At 38.1% G+C, this 20,428-nt stretch overlaps 1 protein-coding gene across 2 annotated transcripts in view; it reads right to left on the bottom strand.

Annotated features, from left to right (window-relative positions):
- Positions 1–20,428, bottom strand: part of LOC148877705 (protein FRIGIDA-ESSENTIAL 1-like) — a 50,856-nt gene that overhangs the window by 11,556 nt on the left and 18,872 nt on the right. For both annotated transcript variants that reach the window (XM_088942554.1, XM_088942562.1), the window contains exons 2-3: positions 2,980–3,090; positions 2,552–2,855 (exon numbers count right to left, since the gene is read on the bottom strand). In XM_088942554.1, the coding sequence (XP_088798680.1) occupies positions 2,552–2,855; positions 2,980–3,090 (415 nt within the window). The remainder of the gene's footprint in view (positions 1–2,551; positions 2,856–2,979; positions 3,091–20,428) is intronic.

Below are 20,428 nucleotides of genomic sequence, written 5' to 3'. Positions count from 1 at the left end.
AGTCCAAACCTCCATCCACATGTGCTCAAACCTGACAGAGGTGGTTCTAAGGATCTTCCAACATAATGGTCATGTGATCAGACACAGGTCTAGGGAGAGCTTCTTGCCATGTGTCTGAAACTTCCCATCCCACTGGGTGGAGGCAGGAAACCTGTCCAATCTCCCACAGCCCACAAGTTGAGCAAATTGTCTTACTCCCACTGTCCATACTAGAACCCTTGTTTCTCTCATCAATGAAATGAATTGTATTGAAATCTCCCCCATCACCCATGGCCGACCACACCAACTTCTCACTTCATTTAACCACACCCCCCACCCCCAGTACCACCACCACTCACATATCTTCTCTACGCTCATTCTCCTATAGACCATGCACAGTTGACAGCAGCCATTCAAATCTATCAAAATTACAAAAATGAATACACAGAAGAATTACCCCATGTCTCAACTAACAACAACCACCTACAATGCCAACTGCTGGTATATAGAACCAATCAAAAGGCCTTGATTCCCAATGCTTCTTGCCCTACCTCCTACCCTCTCCATCTATTTTTTTATCATCAACTACCCTCTCCATCTTTGAATTTTTGAAGACAAGTACAACACAGTAGATTCAGTAATGAAAAGATTTTCTGGGTAGAATATACTCTCGGGTAGCACCACATAGTCACATAGACTTTTCGATCAAAGAAAATACCCTTAATCATCATATTTTGAACAATATATCAAACAGCTCTCTTTTTTATATCAGTAATCCTTTTGTATCTAGTTGATTGAAATGCTTTTTTTGGAATGTACAGAGAATATATGTTCCCTACCCAGTGTCTTATTGTGCAGGGATTTGTATTCAATTGCTTTTCTTATTAATGAAATACTTTACCATTTCTCGAAAAAAAAAATATCAGTGCTCTGTTGCTCAAGAAAAACCACAATTACTGCCTTCCTACAACCTGAATTTAGACCTTTAACTTTCCAAGATATCACACTAAAATTGTTAATCCCAATGGACACAAAGAAGAAGAAAAAACCTACCTCCTAGTCTCCCCCCCCCCTACCATTGCCTGAAGAGCTCCTTAATTGGTTATTCAAACCTCATGTAAGCCTAGAGAGCACAGGATTTGTCAACCACCCTTTCCTTCCCTTCTCTTCCAGTACCTTCTGTTCAATCTCTAATAGAAGAGACACGGTCTGAGCTTTGGGCTGTGGACATGTTTCCGGATAACTCTATCACTTGGAGCTACAAGCCAATACTCTGCCTCCCTCAAAGTGGCATCATCATCAACTAAAATTTGATTATGCATATCCCCATACACTGGCAACACAGTAAGTGGAAAAATGTCTGCTACGTCACTTGCCTCCTCCCTCTCACTGTCACCCTCACAACTTCTCTTTTATCCCCCATTCACTTCTTTTGTTATACACATTATTTCTATTTATATAAAATCAACGAATCATGTACTATAATAATATATTTTTATGAATTATCATGCACTATAATAAATGATTAAAGCATCTGATATAAATATAGCATATGTAATATTATTCTGAATAGTTGGAGATAAATACAAGCAAATAAAGCTTTAAAATAGCTTTATATTGACTAGATTGAGTAGTCATTACTTTGAATAGTCAACCTAGATTTTGCTTTAGTCATCCCAATAGTCGCAGTTGGATCCGATTGTATCCAGATGCATCCAAATCCAATCCTATTAGCAAAATCTTAAATCCAAAAGTTAATCATTTTTAAGTTATAAATACAGAATAAAACTACATAAAGCAAAAATAGTGAATTTATTGATTATAAATTTTGTATAATTATATAAACACACACATGTATATATATTATCCAAGTATATGTGTGTATGTGTGTGTGTATAATACTATATGAAATAATAATCAGATTCAGATCTCAATCAGATCGGATACGATCAAATCTCAACCTTTACAATTATATAAACATATCATCCTAATCGAAAATAATCAAATCGGATGTTAGATCAGATGTCAAACTTTCAGACTCCGTTTTCCATTCTAAATCAACATTTACCATGTCAGTAATTTCTACAAAGTTCACAAGTTGTGAACTACAAATAATAGATAGTTTAATCAAGTTAAACTACAAAGTAAATCAACCCATGCATAATGGTTATTTAACCCACATATTGATGTTAGATTGTTAGTAACCTCAAGAAGGTATTTAAATAGGTTTTAAATAGCCCATAAAAACACCTTAAAAATAAAGGAAAAGAAATGGAAAAGCACAATGTAGGCTCCAATCAATTTGATTTGAACCATATGAATTAGGATAAATGTAAGCTTCAGACAATGACCAATAGTTTCAAAAAACTTGTTCAGTGTAATATTTGAACAGGAACCTTGGGATTTGGAATTCGGGTCATGAATCTTATCATAAATCATAAGGTTTTGAGTTTTGAAAACCACATAGGTAGAGACAGACTGACCAAGAACCAGGATAGGGAGAAAAGAGTTCAGAGCACAAAGGAAACTTAAACAACTTATAAATGTTTATGGTGAAAAAATATCACAACACCTTGATGCCTTCAAATTGAGGTCATGCCCTTCTTGTATGTCCATTTGTTCGGAATCTTCCTTGGAATATACAACATCATTCGCCTCTTTAACACCAAAGCCACTTTCCATCAGGGTCTCAGCAGCTATCTCCTTCCCATTAGCAGACAAGGTTCTGGTGGAAGAACCGTTGGAGTCATTGTCATTTAAATCAGCTTCAATAGCCTTATTAGCCTCAGAAAAATCTTTCTGTACATCAGTACCACCTTTCTTTTCTTCCAGAATTCCAACTTCTTTATCAACAGCAGATTCTGAAAATCCATTATCTTCAGAAGAAAAAATATATTTATCAAATATCAGTGGCTTCAATATCCATTATTTAATATAGAGCCCTTATGTATTCAATGATTGTCTCACTAGAACTAAAGAAATCGAATTCACCACTACTACCTTTTATGTCGTGTATATCTGTTGATAGATTCTGCTTTGAATTTCTTGGAGTAGTGGAACCTGATCTCAAGTCATCATCATTCCCATCAAGCTTGACTTCTTCGGTAGAATCTACATGGATGAAGAGGAACATCAGGAAAGGAAGCAAAACGGTCATTTTGTCTGAGACAAATGCCCAAGGACAAATATACCATATAGGATCATTACATTTGGACCAAAAAATCAGTATGGAATGACAATAAAAATAGAATCCTCTAGAACAACAAGAATCAATTAAGTAATATGATGGTTATACTGAGGATATAGAAAACCCCAATCCGTATTGGAAAATACTATTTGCTATTAACCATTCACATCAAGATTCAGAAACCTCTATAACTTCCAAATTTACGTAAAACACTTCCCAATCTAGCTTTAAATGTTATCAGATCTTAAATCACCAACATCCATGCCTTATCCCAACTATATGGAGTTGACTACATGAATCCTGTTTCGCCAATCCGTTATATTTAAAGCCATAACAGATCTTAAATAAAAACCAAAAAAAAGTCCCTTTCTATCCCACCAAACCAGATAAAAGAAATACAAAACAAATGAAGAAGACACCTTAAAATCAACTAGCTTAGATAACAACCTAAAACTAATTCAAATCTCACAAAAAAAATTAAACACAAAGAATGAAACATAATGTTTAAGAGAGGGAGAGAAGAAAGGTAAAACCCAGGAAAGGTGTGAGTTCAGGCCTTCCAACAGTGGGTGGAGAGGAAGGGACACAGCAATTACCAAAGTCAGCAATCCTAGTAACTACATAGTTACCAATGACAAGTGAACCTAAGCCCCATAGTCCACTTCCTACTCCTTGACACCATTTTTTTGCACTTGAGTCTCCAACTCTCAGATATACAAGAAGTAACCAAAGCCCCAGCAAGAAGGATCGTCAGTTCAGCTTCAATCCATATTCTTACCCATAAACAGCCCCTATTTACACAATTTATTGCCTCCACTGACTATTCATCTGCCACTAGCAGTGTCAAAGGACAGCCATTTGTCCACTACCATAATTCATAAACCCTCTAGTGAAGGGTAAAAGCAGCCTCTAAATTTTCAAGTCAGAGTTCAGTGCTTGACACCTAACCCAAGCTTCACCAGCTTGAAGGTATGACTGCAAACTGTATCTGTTTGTCCAATTCAAATTTCTACAGGAAAAATGTCAAAGCTTAGGAACGTATGCAGTTCACCCCTCCCAAGACACCAGATAGCTAGGACCAAGATTGGATAATGGCCTTTTTATGCATATATTAAAAAATGATAAAGACCCCTTAGTAAAGGCTGGAGAGTGGGTAGGGAGGAGGTGATGGTAACACATTAACAGTTCATATATGACCTAATGTTGTTTTTTTCAAGAATAAAAAATAAAAATTTTATTAAATGAAAAGGCTTGGGTACAGACAAACTAACTGGGTATTAAGATTACACCCATCCATCTGCAGCACAAAACAAACAACAAAATAAAACACCAACTTTAGATCACAAAACAGAGGTAAATAGTTGAGAGACACCCCAAGACCAAACAGATTAAAATTCCTCATCATCGAGCATTTCATCTTGTCCATCTCCTTCGACTCCTTCATTCCAAGCCTCCCCTTCTCCCCCAACTGCATTCTTCTTCCCTCTTGCTCTTCTCAAAAACTTCAAAGCTTTCCTAGTGAACTCCTCTCCATCCCAAAAAAACAGCCCTAAACTCTTGCCACGTCAACATCCCTATCAACCAAAACATCAATCTCCACCCTCCCCCTTCTCACCCACCCTGACTGTAGTTGTAATTGACCCCGTTTTGATGACTTGATTACCCCTTTCCTCCTTGTCCCTGTCCTCTGGCCTCAACTCCAAACCTTCTACAGTACTTTCCAGCCATTGCATTGGAATCCCTTGAGACTCTTGACATTGTTTCCCTTAATCTCTACAGTTTTTAAACGCATATCTTTATCTCTTGAGCTTCATTTCTTGTAGACTTTCTTGAACTTGTTGGTAGGACCAGCACCGACCAGACCATTTTTTAAACATGAAAAAACTTTTGACACATGGACAAGAAAGAACTTGCCCAGCTCTGTTGCTTTCTTCAACGGCTCTGGAACAAAAGCATTTTTCTCCCGGACCTCAAAGTTCCTCTTCCAACCTAAGTCAATTCCAAGTCTCCCAACTAGAACATCAAAGAGAACATGCTCTTCTTAAGACTCTGCCCCCACCATAGTTGTCAAGGCGACACCTAGGCAACTAGGTGGTTCTCCATGGTCGCCTCGCCCAAACACCCTGGATTTTGTATACTAGGTGCCCGCCTAGAGACTTAAGCGGGCACCTACATACATCTAAGAAACTATTTTTTTTAATTTATTATTTTGATATTTTATTAGATGTTTTATTCTTTTAAAAGAAAACTGGTTATTAAGACAACAATACAACTAGTGCCTTTTCTTTTGTTTATGCATAAGGGTTTTTTTGGTTCAATTGGAGAGGGAGGAGAACCAAAGACTTAATGCCCCAGCCCAACTCCATCACACTTCAGCTTCTTCTTCTTCTTCTTCTTCTTCTTCTTCTTCTTCTTCTTCCGCCCCTGACTGTTCTCAGTCGCTATTCTCAGTCCTTTTTTTTTTGAAAAAACAGGGAATCCGCCCCTATACTCCTCTCTGCCCCTTCTTCAGCCCCTGACTGTTCTCAGTCGATAATCTCAGTCCCTTTTTCTCAAAAAAATAGGGGCCCATACTCCTCCCTGCCCCTAATCCCCTATACTTCTTCTTCTTCCCCTTTTTTTTTCCGCCCCTATTCTTCTCCTCCATTCCTAGTTCCTTCACTTTCTTTTTTTCAGTTAATAGTTAGTGCACATGCTTGCTAGTTAGTCTATAGTTGGTGTACATGCTTGCTAGTTTTTTTTGATAATTGAAAATGATTTCATTAAACAATAGAAATAAGACTTTACAAGAATCCCTTGGAGAGGCGGTCCCCAGTAGCCACCTGTTTAGCAAGACGATCAGCCAAGGCATTTGCTCCCTACCCACCCACTGATATCTACTTGTTATGTGCCTTTTAAACATTTAACTTTTTTTACGAGATCCCTATAACTCCAAACAACTGAGTGTGGATTTGACAGCCAGCCCACAATCACCTTAGAATCCCCTTCAATCAATAGGTTCTCCACTCCTAGTTGATTAGCAATCTGAATTCCCCATCAAAATTCAGTTTAAAAAAAAACCTTCTGGGGGAATTACCCAAACTATAGTGGCTTTGGTTTTCCTAACCGAAGTGTGTGCAACTGTGGCCCAATTTCTCCAAATGTCATCGAATGAAAAAGAGCTGAAAGAAGCCAAGGATTTCAACCAATGGATAGTCCTGGTTAAGATACATTCCTTCACTTCTGTGAAGGACCTCTCTTTATCTTGGAAAATTCTAGTATTTCTTTCTTCCCAAATTGTCCATAAGGTGGCTGCTCTGAAACATCTCCACATACTCCTTCCTCTTTTTGTTAGGCAAACAAAGGTAGTTGGTGCGAATAATGATTTTACCTCTGCTGGTTGACTCCACCTACATCCAAACAAAACAAACATCCAATCCCAAAGAGTTGCAGCAAAGGAACAAGAAACCAGCAAGTGGTAACAGTCCTCACTATGAGAATTGTGCAGTACACACCGGTTTGGGGACAAGCAAATAAAAGGCTTTTTCTTTTGTAAGTTCTCCAAAGTATTGATCTTACCAAGGTACACTTCCCAGCAGAAAACAGCAATTTTGGGGGCACCGGCTTTCTCCAAACTTATTTCACTAGGAAGGCTCAAAAGAGATGCTCAAACAAAGAGATTTGAAGAATGATGCACAAGTGAAAGAACCTTTTGGGAAAGGAGTCCACACCCTTTTATCAGGAGAGGAGGGATCCAAACAAACACTCTCTAGAATGGATAGAAGTTGAGTAACACAAGCAAGCTCTCCCTCCCTTAAGCCCTACGAAAACCAAAGTCCCAGTTCAAGGATAAAGATAAAGCTGGAGGGGGAAGAAGGACAGAGATAACCTCCCTTTTATACAGGAAAGGACATACAGAGAAGGAAATAGATCTTTTAGAGGTTGATTACCTAACCAAGTGTCTTCCCAAAAAAGAACCAAATTTCCAGAGCAAGTATCATACCTTGCAAATTGAAGGAACTTGGGGAGGACGCCATGTATTGCCTTCCACGGTGTTGTTTGGGTAGCCCAATGAGATACCCCATCATCCCAACCAAAGACAGAACAGCCATGAATACTAAGCACAACCCTATGCCACAAATTTTCTCTTCCCAAAGGCCATCTCCATAGCCATTTTCCAAATTCCCTAATCCCAGACCCCCTACCCCTTTACTCTGACAAACTGTCTCCCAATTAACTAAGTGATCCATTTTCTCCTCCCCCGGTTCCCAAAGACAATCTCTCATCATTTTTTCTAATTTCCTAGCCTCCCTATGGGGAATCCTAAAGACAGAGAGATACTGGTAAATTGGCAAGCGTAGCCTTAATCAAAGTTACCCTTCTTCCTCCCATTGTGATATAATTTTTTTTCCAAGCTGCCAACTTTCTTTCAAATTTCTCAACCACGGGGTACCAAAATCTGCTTTCCCTAGGATTCCCACCCAAAGGTAAACCCAAATAAATCAAGGGCCAAGAGGAAATAGAGTAGTCCTAATAGTTAGCAATAAACTCAACTTCATTGTCATCTAGATTGACCCCTACTACACAACTTTTTTCAAAGTTGATCTTTAGATTGGAAGCTCTCTCAAAGTGTAATATTAAATCCTCAAGATTTCCCACTCTTCTTGGCTCGCTTCCCTCACAAAAATTAATAATATCATCTGCAAACTGGATATGAGTTATAGAGACATTATTCCTTCCGATCTTCCAACCACCTATTACCCCCTCCCTATCTGCTTTTGATATTAATCTACTCAACACGTCTGCCACCAAAGTAAAAAGAAAAGGAGAAAGAGGATCACCCTATCTCAACCCTTTGCAGGATGGAAAGAAATCCTTTACCACTCCATTCACTAGCACAGAGTAATGAACCGAAGTGAGGCAACCAATCATCCATAAGCACCATATCTCCCCAAACCCACAAGTCCTAAGTATCTCCAAGAGAAAACTCCATTCCACCATATCATTTGCCTTCTCAAAATCCAACTTGCAAGCAAAGCCTGAGCCCCCTGATTTCCTCATATCCTCTGCACACTCATTTGCTATTAGGATTTGATCGGTTATCTGCCTACCTTGTATGAAGGCTCCTTGAGCTTGACTAATGATAGATGGTAAGACCACTTTGATCCTTAAGGATAGTTATATGAAATTTAGCACACAAAGGAGAAAGAGGAAACCCTTTGCTTGCTAGTTATATGAAATTTATACTCATTTGAATGATTTATAGTGTTAACAGTTAGTGTACATGCTTGCTGGTTAGCACACAAAACCAATAAAATAGCTTAGAAAAGCATAGATAAAGTAAAAACTCAAGAAAACTAACATTATAAAATTCCAACGCCTAAGCGCCTAGGCGCCAAGTCAAGGCTAGGCGAGCTAGGTGCCCTGTGGTCACCTAGCCTCGACTTGGCGCCTTGAAAACTATATCCCTCCCCCCATTCTCTTCACTTAAGCTCTCTATTTCAGGTTGACTACTTGATTCCAATCTCCAAGCTTCCCCCTCTGCTCTACACCTCTTTTGAGATCCTTCCTCTCCTCTTAATCCCTCATCCTCTTCTTTCTCTGCCCCAACCTCCTTTTCTCCCATGTTTCCCTCCACTAGGGATGTCAACTGTATTTGAAAATCCAATTTTGAATTCGAGATTCGACATGATCGAGTCGAATTCGGATATCTTATTCATACCGAATAGTTAAGCAAATTTGAATTCAGATATGGCCTAATTCGATTCAATAAATATCTGAATTCAATCGATAATTTAATTCATATATATAATATATGAAATATTTAAATCTTTTATATAATTTATATATTTATATGCTTTATATAAATAAAATATTTATTTTATATATTTATAAATTGCCTAAAATAATTAATTGATCGAATTTGAATCGAATATTCGAATATTTAATCGAATTCGAATTTGAATATTAATTTTCATTATATCTCGGATATCAAATCAAATTCAGATATCGAATTTTCTAATCGGATCCGAATTCGGATATTGTCTGATTCAATTCAAATTCAATCAGTTTACGCCCCTACCCTCCACCACATAGAATCCACTGCAGACGACACCACACGATCTTTTAGGGGAGTGTCAGCATTAATTTCCACCACAAAAGAGCCAAAAAGGATAGACCTAAAATCCGATTTGTGGAGGGAAGTTAGAGGAATTCATAAACCTCAAAAATCTGGTTAGTCAGTTTGAAAGGGTATTGAATCTGAAAGTGACCTAGGGAAAGAGTTGTCTAGCAAGGACAAATAGGGTATAGAAAGAAGTGATTAGACTAGTTAACATTTGGGTGTTGGTATCAATGATTGCCCTTCGAGTTATTTGGGTCCAAGGTTCAAAATTTCATTATGTATCAACTTGTATTAGCCAATACGTATTGTATCTATGGGTCATTGGTACACTAAATAAGAATGCTTTGGGGCTTTGACCTATTTCAGGGGATAGATATGCCTAAGACCTATCCCTTGACCTTTTTTTAAATAAAAGTAAAAATATAAACGGTGGGCGCAAGATTCAAAGTACCGATACATCCCTTACGCCTTACCAAGGTGTATCGATAGGCAACCTTGTTTGGGTCTACCATTGGGGGGGACCCAAACTCTAAGAGTTTTCGATATCCGGTCCTAGAAAGGTTCACAAAGAAGCTTTTTTGAAGAATAAAAAAATTATTAAGAAGAAGAGGTACAATTTAAGAGGTGAGAAGTTGGAACCTCAGCAATACAAAACAACTAAGGGGCAAAGAAGACAAACTGCTCACTGTTATAGTTCTAAATTTCAATAACATTCCAAAAATTCTCCCCCAAATCAGATATGCTAATTTGTTCAAATTCAGGGACCACCAAAACCCAATCCGACACATTGCCCAAGGCAACCAAAAGCTCAAAGTTTTTGGACTTGTCTTCGGACAATCTCCTATTCCTTTCATTCAAGATAACCCAGCATAGAGCAAATGGGATGCAACTCCAAACTATCCTTGCTTTCCTGCTTCCATTGAGCCTTGTACATTAAGAGAACAACTCAGCTGATGTCCTTCGCTGGAAAACACTTAACTCCAAATAGGACAGAATAGAACTTCCATAAAAAATTTACAAACCTGCATGAGTAGAACAAATGAAAAACAAACTCTTCTTCTGAACAGAAAAGATAACAGTTGAAGTAATTATATTTCATTTGGGGGACTAAACAATTTTATAAAGTCCACTTTGGAAACCATGCCAGTTTACTTCCTATCAACCTTTTGCGTTACTGTAAGGATTGCCACTAAATTAGAGAAGATTATGAGAGATTTTCTGTGGGAACCTAGTGAAACAAAAAAGGATCAAAGGTGAAGTGTGAAGTGGTTTCTAGGAGTCAGGAGCAAGTAGGGCTAGGGATTGGAAATATTAGATAATGAAATCTAGCACTATTAGGGAAATGGATCTAGTGCTTACCCCTTGAGCAGTATAGGTTGTCGCACAAGGTGATAGTAAGCATCCATGCTATGGCGGCAAATGGCTGCGACACTAGCATCACACTCTTCTCTGTGGAAAGCTATTCATGGCATCCTCCCTTCCTTTCCTCCTTTAATCAGGTATGATGCCTATGCCAGCAATAAAGTGCTCTTCTGGGAATATTTGTGGCATGGGGAAACCCTCTCAACGATAGATTTCCTCCTATATACTCTCGAATAAATCAACATCCATTTCATCAATCCATTGTGAAGGGGACTCTTGGGACCTAAGCCCTTAGGAGAGGGCTCAGGGAAGCTAAAATGGGGGTTGATGATGAACTTCTTTCTGTTTTGAATATTGTCTTCTTGGATCCGTCTTGTCCAGATCTAGCCTTTTCTCATGTGCTACTTTATTCATTGCCCTCCTCTAAGTCCCCAATCAAGCTTTGTCTTTTCCAGCTAAAGAAGTGTTGCATATTCCAGTACCTCCAAAAATCTGAGTTTTTGCTAGGAAACAATTCTTAACGGGATGAACACTTGTGATGTGCTTCAAAGAATAACACTAAATTGGTGCCTCTCCTCGTCTCTATATGCTTCGCCATACTTATGGTGAGACAATATCACATCTACTAATCCCATGTTCATTTGTTTCACATCTCTCTCTCTCAAGTTGCAGGTCGTCACTTCCTCTTTCTGTGGCAGCTTGGTTTGATGCAAGTTTCTTCAGACAACCGAAGAAGAATGCAAGGGTTATGTGCAAAACCACTAGAGCTGCAATAGTATGAAGGATGTGGGAAGAAAGAAACAATTGATCTTCCAAGATTTAACAAAGTCTAAGGACTGAATTGAAAGCATTAACATCAAAGAAGCACACTAGGTAAAAACAAGTGTCTGCCCAAGGAATATCCAGTTCAAGATATAATCAGGAGGTGGAATGAAGTAGCAAATTCATCAACTTTCAAGGATGCTATACAAGAGAATTGGGCCCCATTAATCCTCCAAAGATTAAAGTTAACTCTGATGGGAGTTCATTAGGCAACTCGGGATCATATAGTATTGGAGGAGCTTCTAGAGATGGAGGAATAGTGACTTTATTCTGGTACAATAGGGATGGGAGACTCACTTAGAGACGATGTTTTCGCCCACCTCCAAGGCTTGGAATTGGCTAAATAGTTAGGAATCCAATAGATAAAAGTTGACGGATGCCAACAAGGAACCTTAGATGAGTTAGAAGATTAGCCAATGGGACTACTGACATTTTAACAAAGCAAAGGACAAGTAGGGGGGAAGCTCCAAGGCTTGGAATTGGCTAAATAGTTAGGAATCCAATAGATAAAAGTTGACGGATGCCAACAAAGAACCTTAGATGAGTTAGAAGATTAGCCAATGGGACTACTGACATTTTAACAAAGCAAAGGACAAGTAGGGGGGAAGCTCTTTTGGGATACTTTGTAATTTAGGGAAGAGTACCCTATATTTTGGGTGTTGTTGACTATTGTAACAACTAACAAAATATTAATTGAACGTTTCCAACCAAAAAATATTGGTTTTAACATTGTATATTTACTAAAAGAGTCATATGCTCAAGTCAAATAGAAATTCATTTTAGATCATTTTATTCATGATATAAGTAGAAATCACTAATTGCAGATTTAGTCGAGTTTCTTGTGAAAGGAAAGAGGGGGAAGATGAAGATTTCAGTAGTAGAGAAGAAAGGAAGAGTAGAAAGCCAACCAAGATTGTAAAATTAACCCTAGCCGCCTACCTCTCATTATATTTATACTTAATTTAAAGGATGAAATATTACAAGGATGCCCTTAGTAGGGCGGCTACTAATATAGCTGAACAGTCACAACTTCAAAAAAAAAAAAAAAAACATAAACAAATGGGCCTAAAGCCCAACAACTTCCTAACTAAATAAAAAACAAACCGGACCAACTCAACACTCCCCCTCAAGTTGGGAGTAAATGTCACACATTCCCAACTTGCATAGATCATGCTCCAGCTTGTTCTTTGCAACACCTTTTGTGAGAACATCAGCGAGCTGCAGATCAGAAGCAATATATGGAAGACAAACTTCTCCAGAAGTTACCCTTTCTCTGATAAAATGTCTATCCACTTCAATGTGCTTAGTTCGGTCATGCTGGACTGGGTTATGGGCAATGTTAATTGCTGCCTGGTTATCACAGTATAGCATCATAGGTTCTTCTGCCTGTACACCAATTTCTTCTAACAGGGAACGGATCAAGAGAAGTTCTGAAACTCCATTTGCCATGGCCCTGTATTCGGCTTCAGCACTTATCTTGCCACCATTGTTTGTTTCTTACTCTTCCATGGGACAAGGTTACCCCCAACAAGGGTGCACACTCCTGAAGTTGATCTCCTGTCATCAAGGCATCCTGCCCAATCTGCATCTGTATAAGCCTATTGTCCATGATCAGTAAACAATATGCCTATGCCCGGGTGTCCCGTCAGATAAGCAAAAATCCTGTCATTTGCCTCCCAATGTTGGACTCGTGGAGAATGCATGTATTGACTTACTACACTTACTACATAAGAAATGTTCGGTCTTGTCATACACAAGAATAGCAACCGACCCACAAGTCTCTGATATCTCCCAACGTCCTTTACTGGTTCACCTTCTGATGCATTGATTTTATGGTCCTGATCAATAGGAGTGTTGATTGCCTTTGTTCCAAGCTTCCCTGTCTATTGAAGAAGATCCAAGACATACTTCCTTTGAGAGAGAAAAATTCGATGTTTTGATCTTACAACTTCAATGCCTAAGTATCTCAATTCTCCAAGATCCTTAATTTCAAATTGTTTATGTAGGTTCCTTTTCAGACCATCAATCTCACTCAGATCATTCCCGGTGACAACAAAATCAGCCACATAAGCAATTAGGATTGACACCAAAGATCCCCTTCACTTCACAAACAAGGTTTGAACGGATTGAGTCTGAGTGTATCCAAAAGCAATCAAGGCCTTTCTGAATCTGTCAAACCATGCTCTGGGAGATTGTTTCAAGCCATAAAGTGACTTCTTAAGCCTGCATACCTTTCCCTTTTCAGTATCATTGTAAAAGCCAACAGGAAGATCCATATACACTTCTTGCAGATTCCCATTTAGGAAAGCATTCTTCACAACAAGTTGAAACAAGGGCCAAGAGTATGAGGCAGCAAGAGAAAGAAGTATCCAAACAGATGTCATCTTTGCAACTGGTGCAAAGGTCTCCAATTAATCAATGTCATAGGTCTGTGTGTACCCTTTTGCAACAAGTCTTGCCTTGTATCTTTCTATACATCCATCTGCCTTATATTTTACTATGTAAACCCATCTACATCCAACTGTCTCCTTGCCTTCTGGTAGATCCACAATGTCCCATGTCTGATTCTTAATCAAAGTTGCCATTTCTTCCTGCATAGTTGTCTTCCACTCAGGTTTGGAGAGAGCCTCACTAGCACCCTTGGGTATAGACACTGAATCAAGAGAGGAAAGAAAAGCACGGTAGGAAGGAGAAAGTCCACTATAGGATAAGTACTGTGAAAGAGTAGTACACTTTCTCTTCCCTTTTCTGAGAGCAATAGGGAGATCAAGGTTATCTGTAACAGTGTTAGTAGGGTCAATGGGAACTAAAACAGTAGCGGGATCAAGAGGAATACCTAAATCCATGTCATCCGAATTTGGAGTCTCCAAGGAATCGACAGGAAGTGATGTGAGTTCTGCTGTAGTGGAATCAACCTCCTTGTGAAGTCTCTGTCATAAGTAATGCTGAGAAGCAAAATGCAAAGGAGGTGGCAGGGTAGGTGACAAAGGGTGGTGGTCAAGCACAGGAGTAGACACAGGGACTAAAACTGGGAGAAAAATAGACTGCTGACTCACTTCCCCAAAACACTCCCCCTGAGAAAGATTCTTTGAGAAATACATGGATTCAAAAAAGGTGACATCCATGGTAACATACTGGCTCCCAGAGACTGGATCATAGCAGCAGTACCCTTTCTGATTCTCTGCATATCCAAGGAAGAAACACGTCTTTGCCTTGGGATCAAGCTTCAAGCGGTGAGGGCCAAGGATATGTGCAAAGCGGACACACCCAAACACCCTGAGAGGAGTATGAAACATCTCCCCCGAGGAAAAAGGAGACCGAATGGGGTGCTGAATCCAAGTATACGATAGGGCACCCTATTAATCAGATATACTGTTGTGATAATTGCATCACCCCAAAACCGAATTGGAACTGTAGATGTGATCATCATGCTTCTTGCAATCTCAACAATGCGTCTGTTCTGCCTTTCTGCAACACCATTCTGTTGTGGACTGTAGGGACAACTGCTCTGATGGACAACACCATATTCTAACAGATATGAGGCAAGGTGTCTTTCAAAATATTCCCTGGCATTGTCGGAAGTGAACACCTTTTTTCTTGTTCCAAACTATGTTAGTACCATCTGATGAAATTGCCTCACCAAGGATGGTACTTCATCGCGGGATCTCATCAAGTAAATCCAAGAGTATCGTGAGAAATCATCCACAAATAAGAGAAAATAGCGATAACCTCCCATAGAAGGAACATGGTAAGGGCCCCACACATCCAAATGAATAACATCAAAAGAAGAAGAACATCTTTTATTACTAGGTTTAAATGAATGTCTACAGTGCTTTCCAAGTTGACAACCTTCACACTCCAGACTTAACAAACTAACAGAATCAAAAAGCTTTGGAAACAAAAAACTCAAAGAAGAAAAAGGTAAATGGCCCAAACAATTATGCCAAAGCATAATTTGACCTACAGACCCCGACTCACTATCCCTACTGACATGATGACTATGATGAGGAATTACATCCAGGAGGTAGATTCCATTCACTTCACGACCACTCCCAATCGTCATCTTCTGGATTTCAGCAGTAGAGAAGAAAGGAGAAGAAGAAAAGAGTAGGAAGTCAACCAGGATTGTAAAATTAACCCTAGCCGCCTCCCTCTCATTATATTTATACTTAACTTAAAGGATGAGATATTACAAGGATGCCCTTAGTAAGGCGGCTACTAATATAGCTAAACAATCACAACTTAAAAAAAAAACATAAACTAATGGGCCTAAAGCCCAACAACTTCCTAACTAAATAAAAAACAAACCGGACCAACTCAACAATATATAACATCAAAATTTTTCTACTTCATTTTATTAATAATAATATATAATACTCTAATAAATGTTTAATTTAGTTTATTAAAAATATGCAATATCAACACCATATTCAGGTTCCATCTGAATATGACAAAAAAATCACTTTGAGTTCAAATATCAATGGACAAATTTTAATTCAGGTATATGCAACTAAAGTTTCATTTGTTCACAGTCCAAAATGAGGATTTTAATCCGCAAAGTAAACTCCATTTTTTTGTCAATAGCAAAAAAAGACTCTTGATGTCCTCATTATCCGATTCACAGAAATTTTAGGGACCCTTAGTAGACCATATTATCTTCCTTCTAACAATGGCCATCCTCATCGTCAACACAAGAATCTAGAAGATAATGCAACCAAGTTTACCACACCAAAACCTAAATACCAAATACTGTACCATCTTTTCCCATGATCTAAAACAAACCATACTCTATATAAATCAATATTTTAGAAGCAAGAGACACAAGAAAAGAATAAGGGCACTCCAGTGCCCAAGGCAAAAGCCACATTTTTTTAAGAAATTCAAAATAATGGAATACATTATTTTGGTGTCTTTGGCAAGAGAGGAATGCATGGTTCTTCAAAATTCTGGGGAAGGTATTTTCATGGTTGGATGGTCATATGCTGTTTAAGAATTTAGGTTTTCCTTTTTTTTTTTTGCACAGGACCATCTTTTTGTAAACCAGGGTGGGTGGTCAAGGTCAGAGGGGACAGCTTTTTTTTGGCCCCTGATTACATCATCTTTCTGTACTTTTGTTCATATTAATACATCTATATTTTATCTTCTCTCAAAACAAATAATGAAAAACAATAATACATAAAAATATATATATAAATTTTAATTTTAAAAGAAATTATATGTTTTAAGACAAATTCAAAACAAAATATGGAAAGCTCTTTTTCTGAGAGAAGGTAAAGTAAAGTTGTATTTATTGTGTTTTCTAAAACTCATATTACAATTGTATTGCATATGTGCAAAGGTAAAGCTAGAAACCAATGTTTTAAAACGCGGAGGCATGACGCGAGGCGTTCCACTACCTAGAGGCGTGAGGGGTAGTTCAGAACGTAAGAGGCGTAAGCCTCCCAGACACAAGGAGGCATAAGCCTCCTCAAGAGGAGGGGGGATGAGGAGGAAGAAGAGGAAGAAGAGGAATAAAAGTCTCATTTTTTTATTTTTTATAAAAATCTTTTATATTAAGAAAACACCTACAAACTGTATTATAGTCATATATATAAAGGGGTTGGTTTTGCAATTTTTTGTCACAATTCATTCTATTTAGGGTTAGAGATAAGAGAATATTTGTATTTTTGTAGCTTTTTAGTGGAAATTTTTGTATCTAAAATCATATCCACAACATCTAGGGTTTCAAGAATTCAAAAGGTCATTGTTTTTTATTTCCCTTAAAAATTTAAACACCATTATTGGTGAATAAACACCAATAAATGGAAACTTAGTAGATCATAGACCATTACAAGGGCCTGGAACACATAAAGAATGCATAAACAGGAAATTGTAGAGGCACAAGGTGTAATAGCATCACGTAGGTTCAAATGAATTGCCTTCATGTGCCTCAGCTATGACCTAATGTGTGCCTATTAAAACACTAAAATAAACCAAAACAAGTAGTTCAAATTTCTTAAATCATACACATACTTCTCAACTTCTGATTGAGATATGGCAATGATACAAAGTTGACTTCTTTAGATCAATTTGTAAGGGAGAAGTGAAGTGCAATAGAGAAACAATGGAGAGAAAGAAAGAGATTTTGAGGGAAATTTTGGGAATGGGTCATACACCTGTTCCACTTCCTTTTCTTCATAACTTATGTGGACATTACAATAATGGCCCTGATATTGTATATCAACTTTTTTATAGCAACAGAAAAGGAAATTATATTAAAAGAGAAAAACAGCATACAACTGACAAAGGTATTAAGGCAACACCTAAGAATACAACCACTCAAATAAACTCAAATTTGCCCAAAGAGAGAGAATACATCTAAACCCCAAATAGAGCTACACTCCCCCTCAAGTAAATATATGTTAGGCCTCCTCATGACCCATTAATGAGCAGACCCATAGCCAGGGTCACCCAAAGGAAATATAGGCCCACTACAGATGCTACCCATGGTGAGGCCCAAATCAAGCATTCACTCTCTCTCTCTCTCTCTTATAGTCTTGGCAAGCTCCCCTTGAAGGAGCTCCAACGATAGGTAGATTCTAGATTGGTATCAGAACCCTGTCTTCACTAATGACGCTCACTAGATCAACAATGATGGAAGACCAAAGTGACCAAATCAAAGTAGATATGCATAAGATGGTTAGAGAACTCCAAGAAACTAAGAAATTGTGTTGATGATTGTCACCAGGTATGAGCAACTGGCTCAAAATAGCGATGGGATAGTGATCGAAGGCTACAGCCAGGGAACCAACAAGAACAGTTCATCTACATGGAGGCAAGCGAAGTTGGAATTCCCTTCATATTCTGGTGAAGATCCCATTCTTTAGATCTTTAAAGCAGAAATATGTTAAAAAGTGTATGCCCTCAACTCCAATCGGATTGATGTGCAGATGCATTTATTGTAAATGAATAAAAGTACATTATTGTTCCATATTGATATAAGCATGTTTCTGTGAAATTACCCCTTAAACTGGACACTTATGAGACTCGTGTTAGTTTTGAATGTTCTCAGCCATTGGATAGACTTGGAAAGTTTATCCTAACAAGGTTGATACTGATGTGCTACCAAAGTTCGTGCAGCTTGTCTCAACTGCTAGGGTTAGACCCAAAGCACATGCAATGTGTGTTTGGTTGAAACACTAAACCCAGACTATTTTCCAGTTATGCCCAGGATCTTGGAGATTGATGGGCAAAACTAAAAAGTTACACATAACCCCCCAGACTTGATTATGGTATTGCACTAGGTGTCGGATTGGGTTGTCTTTGATATGTCAATCAGTGAGATCCACTATGGGTCAAAACCAGGGTATGTTGGGGCAGTCTGAGAATTCACTGAAGTAGGTGATCATAGTGATAGGATTGGCCCCTTTGTCAGATAAAGTGAATGATAGGGTTTACACTCTCTCTAATGGAAACCTAAACTGTCGGCAATGAATTTCAACTATGTTTGAGATTTAGTTTTGCAAAATATATTTATATGATATATGTATATATTATGTTTTATGAAAAATGTTTGCAAAAGGTTTTAATTCCCAAGATCCATCCGAGCAAAGAGTGTGACATTGCACCTTGCAGCCAGGGGAGAGGTCCTTCCCTGTCGGGAAATGTTTAATCATTATGGACCAAGAGGTTAAGTGTAAGAGACCATTACAGGGCTGATTACCTGATGGGCTTTATCTTACTTAAGTCCATTATCCTTGGGTCTTCATAGGATGGCTGAATTCAATGATCATTTTAATAGTCTAGATCTAAATTAAATTTGGATAATCTCCTAATTTGATTAGGAGAAGTGCTCCATAAAGAGATAAAAGAAGAAGAGGGCGAACTGATCAAGAACTCTCTCTCTATTCTGCTCTCTCTTCTTCTTTTGTCTCCAAAGAAACCCTAGTTTGACCACAGCTATTTTGGGACCGATATAAATCAGTTTTCTTTTGATTTTTGCAAGAAAATTTCAAGGAAATTCGTGCTCACCTCCCCAATTCAATCCAAGTAGTTGGATTGCAGTGTTAAAGAAAACTGCGTTGTTGAATCAACTTCAGGGGTACACTACGCCATTTTCAGAGGAAGCTGGTTTTAGGACTAATTTGGGCGTGAACTTCCACCTTGGGATCCATGTTTGTGGTATCCATATCAGGTATACATCTCCCTCTTTGGTTGGTTTCAAATCTAGTCCGGTTTAGTGCAAGACCGATCCTGAAAAATGCAGTTTTTCAAAACAAAGGGAATTCGATTCCAAGAGGAGAAATTGAACCAATTAAAATGAGTTGGGAGTAGGCTTGTCACTGATACCTGAAACTCCATGGCCTGATCCAACATACGATCTGATTATCCCAGATTCAGATTATGTGTTTATGTAATCGGATAGGGCTACAAACGGATCGGATTGGATTTGGCAAGGGGTATATCCAATCCGATCCGATAAGAAATCCGAATGATCCAAACCTGATAAGAATTCATCATATTTTCAATAGTATGATTCGAATTCAAATTCAAATATCTTATCGGATATCCAATTCGATTAGAATTGTAATAAAGAATTTTATGAGATAATATAATTAATGCATTATATTATTTATATAATATAATAATATATTATAATATATACTATATAATTATATAAATAATAAATAGAATATACATATAAAATATATAGCATTTCATAACTAACAGACCAAATCGGGTCATGGTAGATCGGATAGGGGTATATCTGAATTCGATTCGTTGGCTGAACGATCAACTTTTCCGATCCAATCTTATTTATTAGGATCAAGGGAGGCATCTGAATCTGGCTCTTATCAGATCGAATCGGATTAGGTCCAACTTATTTGCAGCCCTATAATCGGATCGATTTTAGATTTGACTCTACCTTATCCGATTAATATTTTAATCGAATGATATGATAATATTCATTGATATTAATATATAAAATCTATATA

This window comes from Nelumbo lutea, chromosome 1 (genome assembly GCF_056320005.1).
Source record: "Nelumbo lutea isolate HS-2025 chromosome 1, American lotus-T2T, whole genome shotgun sequence".
NCBI classification, from domain to species: Eukaryota; Viridiplantae; Streptophyta; class Magnoliopsida; order Proteales; family Nelumbonaceae; genus Nelumbo; species Nelumbo lutea.
The sequence above is the reverse complement of the archived record's forward strand: the minus strand, read 5'-3'. Positions and strand labels throughout refer to the sequence as shown.